The sequence below is a fragment of the Phaeoacremonium minimum genome (assembly GCF_000392275.1).
Source record: "Phaeoacremonium minimum UCRPA7 unplaced genomic scaffold PA7_03_scaffold_580, whole genome shotgun sequence".
Lineage (NCBI taxonomy): Eukaryota > Fungi > Ascomycota > Sordariomycetes > Togniniales > Togniniaceae > Phaeoacremonium > Phaeoacremonium minimum.
In genome coordinates, this window is record NW_006921482.1 from 344,418 (window position 1) to 367,042 (window position 22,625).

The 22,625-nt window shown below is 50.2% G+C and overlaps 4 protein-coding genes across 4 annotated transcripts; 2 read left to right on the forward strand and 2 right to left on the reverse strand.

The window, feature by feature from the left end:
- Nucleotides 1-5,049: 5,049 nt before the first annotated feature.
- On the forward strand, nt 5,050-5,571 carry UCRPA7_8154 (putative antigenic cell wall protein; the record flags this gene model as incomplete). Its single annotated transcript, XM_007920673.1, has 1 exon — nt 5,050-5,571. The coding sequence occupies one exon, from the start codon at nt 5,050-5,052 to the stop codon at nt 5,569-5,571; it is 522 nt and encodes a 173-aa protein (XP_007918864.1).
- Nucleotides 5,572-5,875: 304 nt separating this feature from the next.
- UCRPA7_8155 (putative ncs1 nucleoside transporter protein) lies at nt 5,876-7,240 on the reverse strand (the record flags this gene model as incomplete). The annotated part of the gene is made up of 3 exons (XM_007920674.1): nt 5,876-6,117; nt 6,173-7,076; nt 7,151-7,240. 3 exons carry the CDS (start codon nt 7,238-7,240, stop codon nt 5,876-5,878), a joined length of 1,236 nt encoding a protein of 411 aa, XP_007918865.1.
- A 2,698-nt stretch (nt 7,241-9,938) lies between these two features.
- UCRPA7_8156 (putative hydantoinase protein) lies at nt 9,939-11,833 on the forward strand (the record flags this gene model as incomplete). The annotated part of the gene is made up of 3 exons (XM_007920675.1): nt 9,939-11,453; nt 11,519-11,595; nt 11,653-11,833. 3 exons carry the CDS (start codon nt 9,939-9,941, stop codon nt 11,831-11,833), a joined length of 1,773 nt encoding a protein of 590 aa, XP_007918866.1.
- Nucleotides 11,834-12,333: 500 nt separating this feature from the next.
- Nucleotides 12,334-13,960, reverse strand: UCRPA7_8157 (putative general amidase protein; the record flags this gene model as incomplete). Its single annotated transcript, XM_007920676.1, has 4 exons — nt 12,334-12,336; nt 12,400-13,084; nt 13,138-13,439; nt 13,499-13,960. 4 exons carry the CDS (start codon nt 13,958-13,960, stop codon nt 12,334-12,336), a joined length of 1,452 nt encoding a protein of 483 aa, XP_007918867.1.
- Between the last annotated feature and the right edge of the window lie 8,665 nt (nt 13,961-22,625).

A 22,625-nucleotide genomic window follows, 5' to 3' on the forward strand; every position in this document is an offset into this window, starting at 1 on the left:
AAACAACTTTCGACCGCGAAATGGCCATCGCATTGTGGAAATCCGACAGCCTGTCAATGGTAGTGATGCATGTCTCGAAGAGCATGAGATAATCGAGTCGAAGCTCTCGAATTGGTTTCAAAGCGTTGCTCAGATGCGAGATGAGGGACCTCCACCACCGTCTACTGGGTCTGCAACTCAAGACATGGAGTATAGGTTGAGGCTGCTGTAAGATTAAAAATTGAAGAGTTTGGGGGACAAAGCGAAATGCCCGACTGATCCTTGAACTTCTAGACACTTTCCGCCCAGAAGAGACAAGCGGTCGGTGGTGCCTCTTGCAGTGACATCTCAAACTTTCAGAGACATGTTCACTAGATTGAACCTTCCTGCGGTTTTTCTCCGTCTGCTTGTTTCCGGACTGCCAATGGCATTGCGCTTTGATCCTCGATTCTATGGAGGTCCGGATGATTCAGGTCGGTCGAATGGTGACGTTTGTCATTCTCTTGCTGACCAGCAAATCAAGTCGGCCTCGTCCTCCGCACCGATGCGTTCTCCTTCGCGCAGTATTCACTGTGCCTCATACATGATAACAAAACTCAGTGTACCACTGCCGTCTGCATTGGCCTCCGTGAAGGAGAGTATATACAGTTTCTCGACTACCTGAAAGGGGCTATCCACTTTGCTGGGCACCCATTACTCTTGCCTATGGTGCTCGTTGATTTCATGAAGCAGTCAACCGCTCGCTGGTTAGCATACAACCGTCTCAGTCTCCTAGCAATAGCGAACTCCAAGGAGGTTAATGTCCGCGAGTTTGAAGATGACCGGGGTCACCCAGCCGATCAGAAGTTGGATCTTGATTCAGCGACTCGAAAATTGACGTTCTTGAACGACGAATTTAGCATAACGGAAAGCATCTCCAAAACACAGCTGCGTTTTCTAGATACCATCGAAGCAATGCTTCAGGAACAACCAAAATCTGATCCAGTCGGGTTGAATCCTCTCAATGCCGACATCTCAGGCGCGTTCGCTGATGAAATACCTTACCTGCGAGAAAGCTTCAAGTCGGCCCTGCAGTATATTGACAGGGACCGGCAGAACATCCAGGGTTTGGCACAAACGGTGCGTCCTATGTTCCTCAAAAACAACAGACATTGAATCCACTGACAGAAGCATAGACGTATTGTCTCATCGCCCAGAGAGAGAGCCGTCAAAATCTCATGATTGCTGAAGCGTCGAGAAAGATTGCAGACGAGTCAAGAAAGGTCGCGATGTGGACGCGACGTGACAGCACGGATATGCGCATCATCACGGCTATCACATTGATCTTCTTGCCGGGGACATTCACGGCGGTAAAGACACGATTCTTGTGCACTAGTACGAAAATATTCACCTGAGTGTTAACGCTGTAACAGACTTTACTTGGCTCCAACCTCTTCGACTTCCAAGCCCACACTCCAGGCAGCATAGCCTCTTCACATTCGTGGATTTACTGGGTTATCACGGCAATCTTGACAGCGCTAGTTCTATTTGCATGGTTTCTGGTCTCTCGGCTGCAGAATTCAAAGATGGTCAAGCAACTGGCTCAAGAAGCTCGGTCAGGCAGCATGCAGCATTCGACACAACAGCAGCAGTATCACGCGGGACCGTATACCATCACCGGGTTCTGGACAACACGTGGAGCGTCGGGAGTCTGGGGAGATGGCACGATCAAAGGGCGGAAAGACAACACCTGGAACGGCAACGGCGACTGTGGCGCGAGCATTGTCTCCGGTGGTGGAGGTGATGGAGGTTGTGGCGGCGGCGTAAGTCAAGTTGAACTCCTCAAAGATGCGAATAGAGACTCACAAGAGACCAGTGCGGCGGCTGTGGTGGCTGCGGTGGTTGAAAATGGTTCAACGTGAACAAGCGATTGCGATTCACAACTCGGTCTGCAATGATATAGGATTACTGCGCGAGCACACGACTTGTTCTTCAAGACGTCCAATACTACATCTTCATAACCCCAATGCATTTGATTGTGATACATGCGGGCTTGAGACCCATGTTTCGCCAGAATTTGCGCCAGAACCTGGTTGAACAGAGATGAAGTTTTGGAGACTGACAACACGGAGAAATGGACACTGCTTGTATGTTTGTTCACTTTCTTGGCCGGAAAGATGACAGGAGACCTTGCCTCGCATTGAGATAAAAAAAAAAAAATTCCGGTGCCTCGAAGCTCGTATGCCATTCATAGTGTTTGCTTTCTCGTGAAGAAGAAGTTGCCTCTCAAGAAAAAACTGGCGAGATCGCTTGGTGTGTGTCTGGTCTGGTCTGGTCCGGTCGGGCATTGGGACTATGGGGGGCGGAGTGGATGTCATGGCCCGACGCCCGCTGAATAGAGTCGTCTCGCCATGGGCCTTAACTCGCTTTAAAATGGCGCTATACCCGTTCCACAGCGCCTAGGCACGCACCAGTGGCGCCAAGAGCCGCACTACAACGGCCCTGTTTCTTTTTTTAAGCCTGTGCCGCAGCAGACGAAAGATTTTTGGCAGGGCAATTAGGCGATTCTGGGCATGCCTGCCAGTGCCAGGCATCACTGCCAGGGCTGCAGAGTTTAATTTGCGCCTCAGCCACGAACCCCCTTACCTTAGTTAATCTGAGCCAGTGGGAAAACATCACATCACATCGCATCACCGTTTCCTCCTCCTTCTCCCCTTCATCGCCGTTCTCTTGATATGCTTTCAAGCGGTCGATTCATGCTTCAGTGTCTCTCGTTCCAGCCTCGTTGAAAGGTCTTTGCCTTTCGTTCAATCGTTTTCAGACTTTATAATCTCGGCTCTTCACCCTTCCTACGCCTCGTGACTTCGAGTCGGATCTTCTCATCTCCCAGACGCGTGACACTAGACTGGGAAGAATCCACCAAATCGACTTACACAAACAGCAGGCTCAGACTTCACTAAAGTCCTCTCTCGGATTCTATACCTCACCGATATCCATCATGTCGTCGAGTCCGCCTCGGGCGAGCCCAGCTCCCATTGAAAAGCCGCCCCCGGTCCAATTCAACCAGCCGCAATATCCCCAGTACCAGCAGATGCCAATGCCACAGCCGATGTATCAACCGTACCCTCCAAACAATGACGTCCCCCGGCCAAGCAAGACGTGGAACGTCAGCAAAATCATTCTGGGATCGTTGCTGGTTGTATTCGACATCATCCTAATTGCCATGGGTGCTGCTATGATCCCAATGACCTACGCCTACTGGTCTTGGCAGTTCATGTATATCATCGTGGCCTGTGTGGTATGGTTCTCTTGATTGGCCTTTGGCGCAGCTCTTTCCGCTAACATTTCCTCCATGACAGGCGTCTGTGTCCTTGCTTTGGCAGGTATCCGAATTTATAACCCTTTGTGTTCGACGCAACTACATGGGCATCCATCCCGGTGCACATGTCGGTCTCCATCTCATTCTCTGGCTTGGTTGCTGTGTTTTGATTGGAATCGGTGGAACGGTCACATATTACGACGCGAACGATTTTGAAAACCGCGATTACTACTATTCGTCATACTACGATGAAGATGACGACCCGGCCAGTGTCCGCACTTTCTTGCGCATGGAGCAAGCCGAATTGGCCCTCTCTGTGCTATTGCTGTACGTGGACCCCTCTGACCTCCAGTGGTGCACAAGTTGGCTCACATATTTTAGGATTTGTCACTTCACCTTGTTCATTCTCGCATGCATCGAAACCGACAGGCGAAACAAGGCCGCTCGCAGTATGCCGCGCACCGTCTATGTGATGGCGCCTCCTCCTCCCGGTCATGGCAGCGTCTACTACGCACCCGCACCAGCGCAAGGAGCGCCCCAGACATACCCATATCCGCCAATGCAGTTCTACTCCCAACAGCCTCAAGAGCCCCAGCCAGCTCGTCTCAACGGTGATTCAAATCCGGCGGCATATGGCTACTACGCACCACAAGGAGCTCCGATGCAGACCGAGACTGCATCAAGACAGCCACCACAGCCAGCTAGGGGACCTGCAACTGAATACTCGAGCACTCCTGTGAGCAGTGTTGCTGGGCCCTCGGGAAGCAACGCTCACGAGCGAGTCGATGTGGAGCGAGTCTAAATGATGAGTGCAATACTATCAGCATTGATTGTATCTTGCTTGATGAATTACATGTATCAGCGTTGCGGGTGTAAGGCATATGATGTTGGATTAGCCAGATACTCTTGCATTTATGTTGCAGTTGGTCGTTCTCGCACTGATGCGATGCATTCGGAGGCCCAAGCTCACAGGAGCGGCGATAATAGCTAATTGCTTGATGATACCCAATATTTATATAGAGGAAGCTCGAATTTCAGTCGTACAGAGCTAAACAGAGTTGAACACATTGCAAGGCTGTAGCGCGTGAAGGCAATGCCATGAGCAGCAATGGAACCCGGTTTCGGAAACAACCAAGACCATTGAGCAGAAGTCCACACTATGAGATTATCTGTGTGTTGAACTGGAAATACATCGACCACCCCGGCAGACAATCACTTCACATGCCCAGTGCTCCTGGAGCCGCGGCAAAAGCAGGGGTTTTACCCCAGATCTGCGTGCTGACAGGTCCACCAATCGCGGGGCAGAACAACACAACCGGTGGGATGCTCCATGCCGAATTCAAGGAGGGATCGTCGACCTTATTCCTCACCTTGCCCAAATACGGAGCATGCGCCGGCGATGCAATCCTTGATGCAAGCGCCGTCGACGAGCCTGCCGATGTCGACATCCCAGTTCCGCAGACCTGAGATGCAGAGGGGTGATGGTGACCCCTGCCTCTTCGATGTCATCGTCTCTTGTGTCCTGGAGCTGAGTTGCGGGGTATGGGGAATCAGATGTTACCGTTATGTCACTTAATGAGGTGGCCGAGAGTGAAGAAGAAGCTTGTGGTAGGGGCAGGCGCATAAAAGGACCGGCATCTTCCTGATCTTCGCTGTTGCAGAGAGCCCTGCTGGTAGCCAGGCTCTTCCCTTCCACGGTTTCCACTCAGCGCAGACAGACTCTGTGATACAGTCCATCTCCCTAGTCAAGACACTTTTCAGCAAGTTTCAAGATGCTCTTCACGAGGATTCTGGCACCCGTTGCCCTATTGGCGACCACAGTCTTCGCCGACGGTGCCGCTATTGTTGACGCCCTCAACGCCATCGCAGCTGACACTGCTGCTCTGAACAATACTGTAATCTCCTGGAAGGGCGACCTGCTCGGTTCATTGCCCATCATCAGCAAGTCAGCGTCACTGCTGGCGACAATCAAGAAGGGGACAAAGACGGCCGAGGACTCGGCGCCGCTCGAACTGCTCGAGACCATTGGCGTTGCGCTGGCGACCCAAGCCTTGGTGTCAGATGTCAACACAACGTTGACCACCATCGTCTCCAGAAAGTCGGACTTCGACAAGCTACTGCTTAGCCCCGTCGTGTTGCTTAACCTCGAATTGGAGAAGAAGGCGTCGGCTGACTTCAGCGATGCCGTCACGGCAAAGGTGCCTGCCGATGTCCAGAGTATAGCTGAGCAGCTTGCAGCCCAAATTAATGATGCATTCTTGGAGGCCATCGATGTTTATAATGGTCCGTTCTAGAATTGCGAGGGGGTTTGGTTGAAAAGAAAACATCTCACGAGAAGGGTTGTATATATGTATATAGCAATCAGTACTTTGCCATTCTATCATGCCCGTCGTTCCTAAACAGATATGCATGAAAGCCTGTGAGATTCCAGCTATGATGCTTCGTACTAAAATTCATTTGCTGAATCTCTTGGTATATGGAGGAACAAAGCCGTAGTATAGGCTTGCTAAACGCAGTAAAGCCTTTTTAATCATTTACTCAATGCAACCAATTATGCCCGCTATGCAGAAACGATTCAGCATCAGGAGATTGACAGAATCATGCCTGAGCAATACGATCATCTTTAGAGCTCCTGGCATTGTGTCCTGACGATTCTCCGTTGTATCCTTGGACGTCCGTATCATCAATGACCTTAGCAGGCTCAAAGGGAGCCATGCCCTTCCTCATGGCATCTGCCTCGGAGAAAGTACCGTACATGTCGTGATCATCCTGCTCACCCGCGCGCTTGACCTTGAAGGTTAGGCAAAGGGCGGTGTAGAGCACTGCAGCTTCGCAGAAGCCTAATTATAGTAGTTTAGTGGTTGTGGTTCTCAATGTTACGATTACTTTGCTCACCGAATATGTAGTTTCCAAGATAGTATTTGTAAAGGCCGTCGCTGACATGGACAGACTTGTTCACGGCCGCAATCATGCCGGGCATTGCAGGAGCAAAGCATGCAACCCAAGAAACGATGGCGCGCCAGTTGAAGCCATGCCAGTACCAGTATGAACCCTCTGGAGAACCTGTGTACAACTGACTGACTTCGATCTTCTGCTTCCGGATGATGAAATAATCGGCAATCATAATTCCGGTCAGAGGTCCCATGAATACGGAGAAGGATGACGCAACAGAGAGGAAGACTGAGGATGAGTTGTAGAAGAGCCATGGCTGTACCGCCCAGGAAAGCAGAGCAGCAATCAATCCGCCTCGGCGGATGGAAATCCATGCAGGGAAAAGTCCAGCCAAGTCCATACCAGCAGCATAACCGTTTCCAAGAATATTCTCTGCCAGCTGACTGATGATGAAGCCAAGGCTGGCAAAGAAAGCACCAGCTCTTGCACCGGCTGAGTAATCGGTGAGCAGCCACTGCTGAATCAGGACGAGGGGGTTCCAGAACGGGGAACCGCCGTATATCTTCATTGAGCAGGAGGCCGTGAGGATGCCGAAAATGGGAACGACCATGCCAGGTACAAACAATGAGAAAAGGATGCCAGGAACCTGGACACCCTGCTTCCGAGTGAAACGAGTGAAATCGGATTGGTTCAGGATACCAGCAGAAATTCCACCGACAGAAGCGATAATGCCGTATACCCAGTTCCAGCCATCAGGCAGTGTTGTCGGGTTCCGGGCTCCGGGTGCAAAAAGAGGACCTGCACCGCCGGCTGTAGTGACTGCCCATATCATGATGGACAGCATTACAATGAAGGCAACAATGTTGGCAACCACAATGTGGACCTTGATATTCTCAACTCGGAGGAGCTGTAGTATAGAAGGTGTCAGAGTTCATGACAACATTGCTCGGCCAGAAGGGCTTGAGATGTTGGGTGACTTACCAGGAAAGGAACGGAAATGATATGGAAGAGAACAAAACCGATGAAGTCTCGGGTTACCATCTTCGCGCTTTCCGGTAATGTGTTTGGCATTGTGAGAAACTTATAGCTCCAGCTGCTCAACATAGTCGAGACGCATAGGCCTCCCAACCAAGATTGCGAACCGTACCAGACAATAGACAACATAATACGAATGACTTGGCCGATATATGCGCCATACATTCCAAGTACAACTCTATAATTCGCGTGTTTTAGTCAATGTCTCACACAACTTGAAATTCCATTGTCTTTATTGACCTTTGTGTAACTGTGAACCCAATATGCCATTCGGCTCCTAACCATCCGTTTGCAATGACGAGGGTGAATATAATGCATCTCGCGATGATCATTACTCCAATAGTTTGAGGAATAGTGAGTCCCAGGGAGAGGAGGGATGCACCACCGGCCCACGTAGATATGCAAAGACTGAATGACGATAAAACAAATTAGAAACATGCCGTCAACAGCCTGGGCAGCGACTCACTTCGAGATGGAACCAAATCCTAAATACGTGACATAGCCCCAAGTACGACGGTGCGGTGGAAGAGGCGTGATATCAGGGTTAAGCCACTTCGTTGTTGCAAAGCCATTATGTTCATCATCTTTAATCCGGAGTTTCTGCAGAAAGGACTCCATCTTGGGGTTATGCAGGGTCTCGCAAGCTGAAAGTTGGCAGTGGTTGGCAGAGACTTCAGCCTCGAGGTTGCAGCAACAGGGGAACACGAGTTGAGTTAAATGATTTGATTGAGGGGACTATTGACGGCAACTACACTGACTTGCCGATCCTCGGGTCAGACCTCGCGAACGGATGGAACGCTGAAATGCAGCCTACCTGATTGGTATCATGTCGAGGCTAGGTGCAAGCTGTTTCCCCACCGTCGGCCCATGTTCTCACTTGTACACTCTTCATTAAACTCAGCGATTCCGTCCAGAACACTCAGCTTATCGGCCGGGTTTAGACTGACAGACCGGATTGACAAACGTGGAAATGGCACAGCCGGTCCCGAGAGTCAGGGTGGCCGGGGCGGAGCGGGGGAAGAGCTAACGGACACGAACTCCGCAGTGCGGCGTCTGAGTACCAATGGCTTGTATACTTACTGAGGACTACAAGCCGCGATAGCGTGCAGATAGGTTAGATAGCGTGGTATGCGCATGCATCAGCGGGATAAGCTTTTAGCAGGCTTTCAAGCCAGTATTGACGGTAATTAACGGTTTAAAACTCGTGTCTTGGCCGAGCTAGACTATTTCGATAACGTTAGGATTCTTATTCCGGCCCTAGTATCGCGATCAGTATGCTCTCATTGAGCAAGCACTATTATCCTCGTCCTAGTTAGGGTACCGCGCAGAGCCAAGAAGTTTCGACAACTTGACGACCTCATGGATTTCTGTGCTCTCTGAGCCGAAAAGACAACGATCGATTTATCTGGTCCTCGTCCTTGTTTAACGAGCATCCAAGGTCAATCATGTCAGCCAACGGAGCCTTGGTTGTAGGAGTTGATGTTGGAGGTGATCCTTAGACTCAAGATTCTCACTCTGATAATGTAAAGCTGACAGTGGCATGACAGGAACCAACACCGACTCCGTGTTACTTGATGTAGCACGCATTGGCACAGATGCGGTCCTTGCATCTCACAAGGCCAATACAACCTCAAACGTCACTTTGAGTGTGGAAGCTACACTGAAGTCACTACTGGATAAGTCTACTGTCAACCGTGCAGAAATCGCTGCCCTGGCAGTGGGCACCACACATTTCTTGAACGCCATCATTGAGCGGGACTCTTCGCGGGTTGAAAGAGTTGCGGTGCTTAGATTGGCATCTTTCGACTTCTCATCGAGTACACCCCCATTTTCAGACTGGCCCGAGGATCTGAAAAGGATCGTAAGTGGCTACTCTGGTTTTGTTCCAGGCGGTGTAAACATCGATGGGAAGCTCCTAGCGCCTGTAGATAAGGAGGCTGTTCAAGAGCAAGCCCGTGCAATCAGGGCGAAAGGTTTGACGAACGTAGTGATTGTCGGGATAGGATCACCGACAGACGAGAAATACCACCAAGAAGAGCAGGTTCGAGATATCTTAAAAGAGACACTTGGCGAAGATGCCAATATTGTGTGCTCTAAAACGATTGCAGGTAGCGGCCTACTAGCCAGGGAGAACGCAGCAATTCTAAACGCATCAATCCTAAACTTTGCCAGAAGGACCATCCGCTCTTTTATCCGAGCTATGCGCAGAATTGGGCTCCGCTGCCCCCTTTATCTGACTTCCAATGCCGGCCACCTCCTCCCTTTCTCGGAAGCCATGCAGTTTCCCATTCGCATATTCTCATCCGGAGCTACAAACTCTATCAGAGGTGCTGCTTTCCTCGCTGGCTCGAACATTGGCCAGAGTGGGTGCATTGTGGTGGATATAGGAGGAACGACAACGGATGTAGGATTTCTCCTTAAAAACGGCTATCCACGGTTGTCAAAGACTTTCACCAATCTCGCTGGGGTGAAGGTCAATCTCGAGATGCCATCGGTGGAAAGTGTCGGGTTAGGCGGTGGTTCAATATTACATATCAGCACCCAAGATGGGTCTGGGGAACGAAAAGTCCGGGTTGGCCCGGACAGCGTGGGCCACGACCTTCTGACAAAGGCGCTCTGCTTTGGTGGCGAGACAGCAACAGCAACCGATGTGGCCGTTGCTGGAGGTGCAAATATTGGTAGTCCCAATCCAGTGATGCTGCCCCCGGAGACTACGACAAAAGCCAAAGCAAGAATGAAGAGAATGCTTGAAAGTGTCATTGACCGCGTCAAGCTCTCACCTGAACCATGCACTGTGATTCTTGTCGGCGGTGGTGTGATTCTTTGCCCACCAGAATTGAAGGGCGTTGACAAAATTCTCATTCCGGAACACGCGGGAGTTGCTAATGCCATTGGTGCAGCAATGGCTAAAATATACGGATCTGCCGAGTTGATGGCAGATGTAGCAGATGCGAAGGATTCCCTAACCAAAGCTATGGCTCGGGCAGTAGAAGTCGTTGTTAGGAAAGGCGGTGATCCTAGCTCCGTTACAGTGCTTAATGAGGAAGTGAACTGGGTGCCATACGCTGACGGTCAACGATCGATTAAGGTCGAGATTGCTTGCCCGGCAAATCACGGTAAAGTGTATCAGGAGATGCTCAGCAGCGTGAACCAGAAGACTGAAGAGGCAGAGGCTGACGAGGAGACCTATGATGAAACCAAAAGGCACGAAGCACCAACAGAGAATGAAGAACTGGTAGCAATGGGAGCTGCAACTGTTGATATTGAGACGTATCGCCCAGAAGTCAACAGCCAAGGCGAGTGGATCATTTCCGAGACTGATATCAAGTTTATCGAGATCGGGTGCTACCTGCTTGGCTGCGGCGGCGGTGGCTCGCCTTATGGCAGCTTTTTGGTCCTCAGACACATGCTTCGGGAGGGCGAGTTAATCAGAGTTGTCCGTTGCGAGGACCTCAGCGAAGATGACGTATGTCCTTCAGTATGTGCAGTTGGTACACCTGCCGTTGGACTCGAGAGACCTGGAGGCGCTCTTGTGCTTCACGCCATGCAAGCAATGGAGAAGGAAGTCAATGCGAAGTTCACAAAGATTGTGGCTACAGAGATCGGCGGTGCTAATGGATTGGGTACTCTGATTTGGGGCGCCAAAAGACATTACAACATTCCTATTGTTGACGGCGATCTGATGGGTCGTGCTTACCCGAACTTTGAGATGGTTTCAAAATATGTCCATGCAAAGTCTGTCAACGAGTTACTACCTGTCACTCTATGTGACGGCATGGGCAAGACAGCCGTCATCCCCGCAAACCAAGTAGATCAACTCTCGGCTGGGAAAGAGATTCGAAAAGTATGTGCCGAGATGGGCTTCGCATGCGGTGCTGCTGGCAGTCCTCTATCCGGCACGAATATGCAGGACGTGGGCATTCCTAATAGCTTCTCACTTGCGTGGCGCCTTGGTAGAGTCGTTGCAAAAGCTCAACGAGCTGCGTCCATCGCAACAGTTACGGATGCCTTGATCGAAGAGTCTGGTGGCAGCAAGAGTGCTCGGCGCATCTTCCAGGGCAAGATTCGGGGTGTAGCCAGCAAGATCACGGCAACGGCACATAGCTTGGGTGAGGTCACCATCGAGCGACTTAGTGATGACGAAATGGAGACCGATGCAGACAAAGTGGAGGCCTGGAGCGAGGTTGTGGTTCCATTCATGAATGAGAATCTAGCTGTCATTGCAAAGAACAGCAAAGGCGAAGAAACGGTGAGAATTGATAATAGAATTACTTTTAAAGAGCCGTCCAATCATGCTAATCAAACATTTCATAGATTCTGGCGACGGTACCCGATCTGATCTTTCTCCTTGATACCTCAACTGGTGAGGCTATAGGGACGCAAGAGTACCGGTGAGTTCGGGAAAAGGAATAGTGGCAAGTATGTTTACAGACTAACACGGACTTCAGATATGGTCTCAAAGTGACTGTAATGATTATGGCGCCGCATCCGGTATGGACCTCCAAGCGCGGTCTTGAGATTACTGGTCCAAAGGCCTTCGGACTGCCTTATGAATACAACTCATCTCTAGAATATACTAAACCAGAAAGCGTTATAGATGAGTTCAAGCCAACGGAAGGATGCCACTAGTAGGCCCACGGCAAACCAGGCGTTAGGAATAATATTTACTAGAGAGCTTCGTTATTGGTACGGGTTATATAGTCTATTGACAGATTGAACGTGAATAATCAACAATTCCAACAAGTACATTAACAAGCGGTTTCCAGTTTCGTCGGGTTCATAATTTAGACAACTTAGAGCTGTCATTCGTCAGAGTTGCCGGCTTGTTCAAAACTTCATCAATCATCTCCACATCCCAGAGTAGTTGCTCATCACCGAGTCTCGGGCCCACTAGCTGTAAGCTTGCCGGAGCTCCGGCCATCACGGCTGGATCATCTAGGCGTAATAAAAGTAGTTAGGCCCGGTTCTCAAAAGTAGTGCACTATGGCGCATGTGATACTCACACCATCCTTGTACTTCCTCGTCATCCTGTGACAAGGGAACAAAACTTGAGTTTTTAGTATCTAAGCTCGGATCTGCTGTCGTGAAAGGTATAATGACTGCCGGGTACTAGAAATAAATAATTAGTATTACTTTTCAAGGTTTGAACTGTGGTGATGAATATGTGAAGACTTCAAGAAATTCGTCAGACATACATCTACAGCATTCCATACCACAGTATAGTAATCATACTTCCAATGCCCGGGAGCAACCGCTGTATGAGGACCAGCCGGGCACAAAACGATATCAATCTGGGCCTTTTGCCAACAGTCGAGCATCGCCTTTTGAATTCCTATCTTCTTGGCATTCCATGCCCACATCTCCTCAGGTGACTTGGCTGACATGTCCCAGAAATTGATAGCTTTCACAGACGGAACAACAGGCTCGCCAGCCTTGGTCATCTCCCGCTTTGGATATGAGAATCCATCTAATGTGAAAAGCTCTCTTGTGATCCTCCCAACCTCAGCAAAATCTGGTGGCGTGAATTCTTTCACCTCGAAGCCTGCATTTCGCAGTTTAGCAGCAGCATCCCTGATAGCCCGCAAGATAGGTGGGTGCGGTGTAAGACCGCTCTGCTCTATCACACCGATGACAGGCTTTCTTTTCGAAACACCTTTCTCACAAATAAATGGTATCACTGCTGGATCACCTAGCCACGGTTGCGCAGCACGGATTACTTTGGTAAACATGGTGAGATCGCGAGCAGAGTGGGCCAAGGGGCCGCATACGGCAGGCACGCCGGTATTCATGCCAGCCCAGTTGGACGCGGCATATCCCCACATCGGTAAGATACCGAGGGTTGGCTTGTAGCCGTAGATTCCATTTGCGGCAGCGGGAATGCTGTGAGATGTCAGACATATTCTCGTATATGAGCAAGTGAAGGTTGTTCTTACCGAATAGATCCTCCCACATCAGTTCCAATACCCAATGCACTGCCTCTATATGCCACTACAGATCCTTCACCACCACTACTGCCTCCACATGTGAGGTGAGAGACAACAGGGTTTCTGGTCTGACCGAAAACATTGTTATCAGCCTCAGCGACCAACATAGTCTGCGGTGTATTGGTCTTCGATATAACCACAGCACCTGCAGCCCTGACGGTCTCAATCAAGTAGCTAGTGGTTGTGGACGGCTCAAAACATCTAGAGATGTAGCCATCACTTGCATCAAAGCCTTTGACATGAAAACACTCCTGCAAATGCATCAGCATCTAGTATAAGCCCGCAACAAAGGTAATATCTCATCGTTTACCTTAAAAGTCATTGGCAGCCCGTGCAGCGGGCCGACGGTCCGACCTGTCCGCTTGAATACCTCATCAAGCTTTTCAGCAGCGGCAATAGCCTCAACGAACATTATCTCAGTAAGACAATTGCACAGCTGCTGAGCGAGGGCAGCACGCTTGCAAAAGGCCGTGACCACCTCGACAGCGGTGTAAGTGCCGCTCGCGATCTTTGCCAGCAGTGCAGTGGCATCGTATGCCTCGCCGGTGATCTCAAGCTCTCGCTCCGAGAGAATACCAGAGGTTGCTGCCAGTGGACGAAGGTCGACCGTGGCCGCCGTGGAAGCCAAGTATTCAGCCTCAAGTCTCCATTGAACAGGGATTCGGGAGAATTGCTCGGCCTTCTTGGCAGCTGCGACGTCGTTCCATGACTTCTGAGGGGCCACCTCATTGACCAAGACGGGCTCCATGGCCGTTGGAGTTGCTGAAGCCATATTCCAAGTGACGTCCCACGGCGAAGCAACGTCTGATTAGGAAGAAGACGGCACGATGGCTATAGGTATAGACGATTAGAGAGTGAAGCCTTCGGAAGTCGGTTTCAAATCAAACAAAATAGAATTCTACAGTGCCTACCAATTAAGCATAAGCTATCAAGCAATTGCCGCAACCTCTAAGTCCCTATCCCGCCTGCCAGGTTACGGATGGTGCGAAAACGGGAGCGGCACAGGGGCTGGAGTGCTAGGAGTACGCAACCGTTAATTGGTGGAGGGGTCGCTAAGTTCCCCACGGTGCAGATATCTACAATACGCAGATAGCTCTGCGAGATAGCTAAGATTGTTACTGATAGCCAGGATAGCTTCTAAGTCCCTGGCCCCATGGCCGACCCGCTAGGGCAGGCTAGTCGTCGACTTAGTCTAGTGTCGTCGACGCTCGAAAGCACAGGCACCTAATATAGTCTTGCATCTCAGAGTGTCTTTACGATAGCATCTTTAGGTGGTTCAATAATCATATTGGTTCATAAAGGTAATGGCTAACAGATTCCATCGCTGGACATAAGAGTAATACCATTTGACTACCCAACCAGAATCCTTTTGGTCAAAGAGTCAGCTCTTCTGCAATCCAGGCGATGAATGGCGTTCTGAAAAATCTCCAGCAGGTATGCCTGGTCGGCAGTGGAGGTGTTGGCACAATAGCCTCTGTAGTGCTTGAGAAGTCTGGTCGTGCAGAAGTTACTGCTGTCCTCCGGTCGAGATATGCGATCATAAAAGAGCGTGGATGGGATATTGAAAGTTGCGATCACGGCACACTTAAAGGATGGAAACCAAGTCGAGGTATGCTCTCAAGACAGGAAGTAGAATTACTAAATCCACTGCTAACGGGTGATAATATCCAGTCGTAAGCTCCGTCAACGATGCAGCCATCTCGGACTCTGGAGAGGCCGTAGCCTATAGTTTTGTAGTTGTCAGCACTAAACAACTGCCTGATAGATACTCGCTGCCAGAACTCATCGCACCTTTGATCACACCGTCGAAAACTGCCATTGTCCTTATCCAAAATGGACTAGACATCGAATTGCCTCTCACCGCCGCGTTTCCGACAAATACTATAATGTCGGCTGTCAGTATGATTGGTTCGTTGACCACAGGGCCAAATCAACTGAGCCAGCCAGGACCGGACGTGTTGACGATCGGACCCCATTTCCACGAATGCGGAGGCCGTAGTCGCGAGAAACAGTTTGAGAAAACTAAAGAGTTCGTTGATATATACAATGCTGGGCTCCAAGGCGTGCCGTCCGAGGCGTTTTGTACTCTGACGGAGGATATGCCAAAGGCGAGGTGGCACAAGCTACTCTGGAATAGCTCCTTCAACCCGTTGTGTGCTCTAATGCGCATGAATGTCGGAGAACTTCAAGCGTCAAAGGGCAGGGAGACACTCCTGATCCCAATGATGTGGGAAGTGCTGCGAATAGCAAAGGCTGCCGGTCACACGCTCGAGGAGGGGGAGATAAATCGACTTGCGTATCGCCTCCCGGATGATTGTGTATATCGGCCTAGTATGTTACTTGATCTGGAGCATGACCGGCCCATGGAAATCGAAGTTATCTTGGGTAATCCGTTGGCCTGGGCCACGAAACTAGGAGTGGAGGCGCCAACAATGAGGACCGTATATGAGCTCTTGAAGCTCGAGAGATGGAAAATGGAACAAGCACAAGACCAGCTGTCCAAGGAGCTATAGTATTCGCTGAGTCCTGACGTCATGCTCTCCGCCAGTTAGATCATATGGGTAGGCATTCTTCTGGGTACTGTTGAGCCAACGGCATCCAATTCCAATCGCGGCCCTCGTCTCTAGCCTTCCATACTCGGTCAACACAGAATGCTTTGGTACTTCGTACAGTGACCGTTTTCCTGTGGGATGAGATGGATTCGAAAACTTCAAGAACCGCTGCCCGGTCATCCCTACTCTGCATCTCACAGGAAGCGAGGAAAACCGGCCATAAGGACATTCGTACTTCGTCTGACGGACCAGTTGTGTGAAGAAGAACATCATGCGCTTTGCTTAGTGCCTCCCAGTCACAGTCTGGTGAGCATCCCGGCGGGTTGAAGATCCGATGAAGGTAAAGGAGCGCCCCAGCGCGGTACGCAGATGCCTGGGAGAGGAACTTCCGGGAGGAACGGAACGGCAGACCCGGTGGAACAGTAGGTCGCCATGACTGTAGTCTCTGACGGAGATCTTCGGCTCTACCCAGAATGTCCAGGTAGGAGAAAGATAGCTCTAGTTCAGGACTATTATCAATACTGAGATTGGATGGATCGACTGTGCTTGACTCAATTCCCTCGATAAGATTAGAGGACGGAACGTAAGTTCGCATATCCTCGGCGAGACCACAGAGTTCCGCCAAAAGAGGCATCAAGGTAGTTGTGTAGCCCATAAGCCGATCCGCGGATGTCAGGCTTTCTTCGTCCAGCCAAACTGCTGTTGGAATCAGAGGACGCCGTTGTTGTATTAATGACACAACCATATCCTGACGGGCGAGCGCCCGAATGAAGTATTTGGATAGCGACGAGATTTCGCGCCCGCATGCTAGGTGATGATTGATCAAAGAGGCGCAATTCGCTATGACAGCTGGGATAGTCGCCTCACGAGTTGGCCCCGATGGATCAACGAGCTCCATCGCGCATAAGCCGAGGAGGAGAACCATAGCTTCTTCGAGATCATAATTTGTGGCTTGCATAGCTCTTAGGTTGGCTAAGATCCGAGCTCTGCGATCAAGCACTGGAACGATGGAATCGGGCCGCGCATTGCTCAGATAGACATGGCCTATTCCAGACAAGGAGTCCACGACGACATTGGGGTTGTGCTGTAGAACAACCAAGACATTCGAGTTCATTTCGTCGACGAACTCGGGGCCGATCAAGAGCTCGAACGGGTGCCGATTAAAGTAAATCTCGACGGTAGGCTCATCGGCTGGATGAACGACGCCGGGAGGGATAAGCGAGAAGTTCTTGAGTGAGACTGAGACGCTGTATGGAGAGCTCAAGGCATCTGGTACGCTCAGCTCTGTATCTTTCTTGTCAATCAAGGCCAGAGCACCGGTCTTTCCATCGACTTTGGGATTGGTCGAGGGAGCACTGCCCTCAGTTACTGGTGCATGATGGGACCTCCGTGAAGTGGTCACTGAGTTGGAGCGAGCTTTGGAGCCTGCGCTCTGGCCCGGGTTCGTGGTATACCCCTGGCAGACATGCCTCCGGCGAGCGCATGTGCCGCAGAACGGTCTGATTTCATCGCACTTGATCTTAGACCGTTTGCAGTCGATGCAGCCGCCTCTCGATCGACGATTCATGACTCCGGCCGAGGACGCAGGAGTCGCTGCGATAGCTGTTTTGGTGGTCATAACGTTGTGGCCGGTTGAGCCTTCAAGTGAGGGACAGCGCCTTGAAGGCCATCAGATGGGGGATCTGATTACCTCGAGTCGTGTGGTTGGTCAGAAGAGAGAAAGGAATCCCAGGGAGGAGACGAAGCCTTAATGAGGTGCTGCACGGATCAACCCCTCGGTAAGAAGTAAGTCTTCTGGAATCCGCCGAAGCGTCCTATGTATCCAGCCTACCTGGAACTAGCCCTCTCCCCTCCTCTCTTAGGGCGATGAGGGGGGCATTACCTTAGCCTTGGTGTCGTTGGCTTGGCGGCCACCCGGACTCTACAGCATATCACCATGCCATCCTGGGCCAAGTGTGCTCTGTACTTACCAGAGTAAGCCGGATCGCCGACGGCGCTGCCCGGATTAGAACTCCTAGGCCGAGTGTGTTACGAGACTGTAATTCACAGCAAGTACAATGTGATTACATTGAATGCACAGCCAGTGTGAGTGCAAGTCACTACGATATATTACGACGCTCTCGCTCATTGTTGTTGACGTTGGAACCCAGCAAGATTAGTTACATTAGCTGGATGTTTTAGGCGCTGTCTCGGAAGCCTGTAGCTAGGTTAACCAATGCATTGGCCCCTGTCAAACAAGAGCTGGCCTGCTGTCTCTCTCCAACAATGCACCAGACCACTGGACTTGGGTTGCGAAGAGCCGTGAGGCAACCTTAACTATAGCCGGGCGACGATAGCGCGAAGACGAAAGCCACGACAGTCTCAAATCATTGAGACCAGAGCCCTGCGTCCTCAAATAAGGCATCATGCTGAATATGTCAATTCTGCAATATTGATAGTGAGGCGGCGTGCGGCCGGGGGATCAGTCTGCAGAGAATCTGTGCGCTTTTCACGCCGTTTAATTGTGGACCGAGCGCACCACGCACTTCACTTTTTTTCCAAGCTCACTTCAATAACATGACGGCCGTTTCTTATTCTTGGGAGCGTCTCGTGGCGGAGCTTGCCGTCCAACGGGCGTCCATTCTCACAAAGACAGTTCTACATCAGGTCAATAGAGGCGAGCTCTCCAAATCCGACTCCAGTCCCGTCACCATCGCCGATTTCGCAGCGCAAGCCTTGATAATTAGCGCTATTCACCACGCCTTTCCTGCTGACCGTTTCATCGGGGAAGAATGTGCAGATGTCCTTCGTCAGAATGCAGAGTTGCGAGGACGAGTCTGGGAGCTTGTCTCAACGACGCACTTGGATGATGCAGCGGCCGAGGGTTTGCTGGCCACTCCCTCATCGGTTGACGAGATGCTGGAGGTGATAGATCTCGGCGGTCAAGGTGTCGGCGGAGCTCGAGGCCGATACTGGATGCTTGACCCTGTAGATGGCACCGCCACATTCATCCGAGGAGAGCAATACGCCGTTTCACTGGCTTTGATCGAAGATGCAAAAGAAGTGGTGGGCGTGCTGGGTTGCCCAAATCTAAGTCTCGAGTCTGGGAAAATCACGGAGCAAACGGTTGACCGCGATGGACTTGGTTTGATGCTATCCGCTGTCAAGGGCCAGGGAGCGACAATACGTCCTATGGGCACCGGTACTCTCCAACCATCACGAAGCATAGATCCGTTGATGGCTGGTCCAGTTGACTTAGCATCTCTTCATTTTGTGGACTCTACTCTGAGCGATACTTGGTGGCATCTGCAGGTACGCCATATTGCTGAGAAGCTTGGGGCGCCATACCCTGGCACCGAGCTTTGGTCCTCACATATGAGATATGTGGCGCAAATTGTTGGAGGCGGCGACGTTCAGATGCGAATACCACCTCCTGGAACCTTCAAAACAGCCTATGTCTGGGATCATGCCGGAGCACAACTGATATTCACGGAAGTAGGTGGCAAAATAACGGACATAGATGGTAAAGATATCGATTTTGGCGCTGGCCGGGAGCTTTCAAACAATCAAGGTATAATAGCAGCGAAGGCCGGAGTTCATCAGAGAATTCTGGATTTGCTTAACGAGGTGTTACGGCACGATGAAATAGATACTTAGAGTTCACTAGATCATGACTTAGCAGGTACTAAATATCATCTATATTTTAAGCCTCATTCTAGGTCAGAGTAAAATCTATACCGAAAGCGCAAACAGTGGGAAAAGGTGAGACAGGCTCTCAGTCATTTTTAAAGTACATTCCTTCAATTGACGCAACTCTGCGGAACTCGAAATCAAGACTTGAGTGATGTACTTACACCAGATTACCCTATTGCTGCGAGTGCTGTGAGTGTGTGTTTCTCGAGAGTATCCGTGACATGCCTGAAGGAAAGTTGATGGATATGTACGCTCTAATGATCTTCTGCCACGATTAATCAAACCAGACACGTACAATCAAACCCTTTCTAGTATATTATCGATGACGATGAATTCTAGGAATGATCGAGACACAATATTAAAGGTACCTTGATATTTAACCACTATTATCACCGGATACGCCTCGACTAGGATAGCATAATCATCTTCGCATTCTGATTGAATCTAGAAAAAGACTCCTCGTATGCATTCAGTAATGAAACCCACTTGTACATTAATTCCTTCTTTCTTGTCTTTTCTTTTTTCTTTTATAGAAACAAAACCTTGAATTTTACTCCTCAGTCCGCGTCACACCACTGCATGGACGCCCTCGTCAACTACGACGAGTTGAAATGTATGAGCCGGCTTCCTTTTTCTTTGATTGCTTGCAATACACCGCCATCAAGACAAAGGATTTGCAGGGGTCGAGTCTGGGCTAATATTGCCCGCCATTTTATCGATGATGCCTTGTCCGATCCTCATTTATGCTTGAACTGTTAACCTGTTGCCTGGTGGCTGGGGCACAAGGGACGCGGGGAAGTAAGCTCAGGTGTTGGCTTTGCATCTCCTGCGCCACGTTTTATGAATATGAAGCAGCTGCCACCACTGCTCGATATGTCTTCTGCTTCTGTTTCTGTGAATGAAACAGAAGCCATTCTGGCAGTCTATGTCAAACCAGCATCATGGTTATTTGGAATTTGACTTTTCTCATATTTGGGGTCGTTGTTGCTGTTGAAGAAATGCTCCAAGCCCCGAGTCATCCTCTCATTTTTGCAAGGCAATTAGACAGCACGATCAAAGAGGGTATTAGAGGGGAAGAGTCTCAGAAAGTAGTGACTGAGTCTGCAAATGAAGAGTGTTCTGATTGGGGTCACCTGAAAACTGGTATTCCGGGCCTTCCTCACAGAGGACTCCACAGCATCCCGATTGTGGTAAGTTGCATTGCACTAAGCTTTTGGAAAAGTTGAAGACAGGTGTTGGCCTAACCTGCGATAGGTATGGAACAACATACAGTACTTTACCGGCATGACGATTGGGACACCCCCACAGCCATTTCGCGCACTTCTTGATATCTCCTCGCCCGACACATTTGTACCATCATCGACTTGCAAGGGTTCTTACGGACTGTGCAATGGGCATTTTCAATACAATGGCGATTGGTCCCGAACTGTGAATAGGACGGGCAAGGTTGTCCTTAACAGCTACCCCGGTTTATACTATCAGGCTGTGGTGACTGGTGATGCCTTGACTATCGGTGGCCTTGAAATTGAAAACCAGCAGTTTCTAGAAGGGATGCGAGTTTCATCCAGCCCCTTCGTTCCATGGTTAGAGGATTGGGATGCTGTGATAGGGTTTGCTCCCGATGACGAGAACTCCGCTGCCCGACTCCAAGGTCTTTGGACGCGAATTGCTCAAAAGCAACTAGTCAAAGACAACATTCTTTCAGTGTACCTTGGACGTTATGATCCCGATTGGGGAATGATACCAGGAGAAATGACCCTCGGCGGTGTCAACGAAGAGCTACTAGCCCCAAATACTTCGATGGTGTTTATCCCCATGTCCAACAATACGGACCCACCTGACCTGTACTATCCCATCTTGAATAGTACGTGGCAGGTTCCTGCTGATTCAGTTGCCTTCACCTGGTTCAACAGGACATCTGGGGAGAATATGACGTTCAGGGCAGACCTGCCTTCGAACGGAACGGCGAGATTTGACACCATCTATCCGCAAATCGCTCTCCCACGGTCTATTGTCCGGGTTCTGGATGAGATTGCCAAACCTAGGGGTATTTCGTGGTTCATATTACCAGGGATAGAATGCAGCAAGATGGCGATCCTGCCAGATCTCGTCTTCACATTGGCGGGCGAGGACTTCATTCTGAGGCCTGATGACTATGTTATGCAATCGGTGGCCACTGGAGAATATCGCTGTTTGTGGCCGTTTACTTGGAGCCCTGATGTCTATGAAGACGACTTCTTCCTGCTCGGAAGTCCGTTCATGCGAGGATTCTACATGGCATTTGATCTGGACAGCCGTAACATTGGATTTGGTACACATCGTTGGAGAGCTTCGTCATAAATGCATCCATCGTGTACGTTAGTTCAGGCTTCTCTCTCTATCATTTGTCCGTCGATCAATCTCTGCTCTATAGAGAGCATTGAAGAACCAGAATGTGAATTTGTAACCAATGCTCTCTTCACGCGAGCAGAATCTCTCAGGTGGATCCCAGCCGGCGCGCATGGACTGCTGATAAGACTAGTAAAAAAGGCCACATCACCTAAGGGACAAAATACGGTTTGCAGGCTACCGAGCAGAGTTCGAATGGTAGAGAGAAGATAGAGTTGCTGATCGATGCAGACTGATCAACTCTGTGAGCGTGGTTTTCTTCTGTGTTATTTTGCCAAATCGCCTTGAGCGTGCTTTTGAGATAGAGATAATTGATCTACCACGTGAAAGAGATTCAGGGGACTTATCTCATCGCCAAGTGCCTAACGACAATATCGGCGGTTTTCTCAATTTAGATCAGCTCAACCGGCGGCTCCACTTAAGCCATGCCCATCCTTTCTGTAAGGGGCCGTGGGGGGCAACACGCTAACCCTGGACGCGTAGCCTGTGGGCTACAGGCTTTGGTCCCACCCAACCCGAGGGCGCTAGAAAGCAGGATTGCGACTCTTGATCTTCAACTCATCTCGTATCCTTTGGCTTCGTCCATTTTTGCATCTCAAGTTTGTACGACGACACCGTCATTGACCGACCGCAAAGGCCCCAAAAGCCGTCCATTCGTTTTGGCACTATTGACTTCTTGCATCTAAGAAGCTAACTCTCTCGCTATCGAACGCCGACCTCGCTGCGGATAGGTCGGAGTGACTTGACCGGGACGATTCTGACAACGTTACACCGACACTGAAAGACTCACAACGGCTCACGCGGGTTCAGCTTTTGGTAGACTGA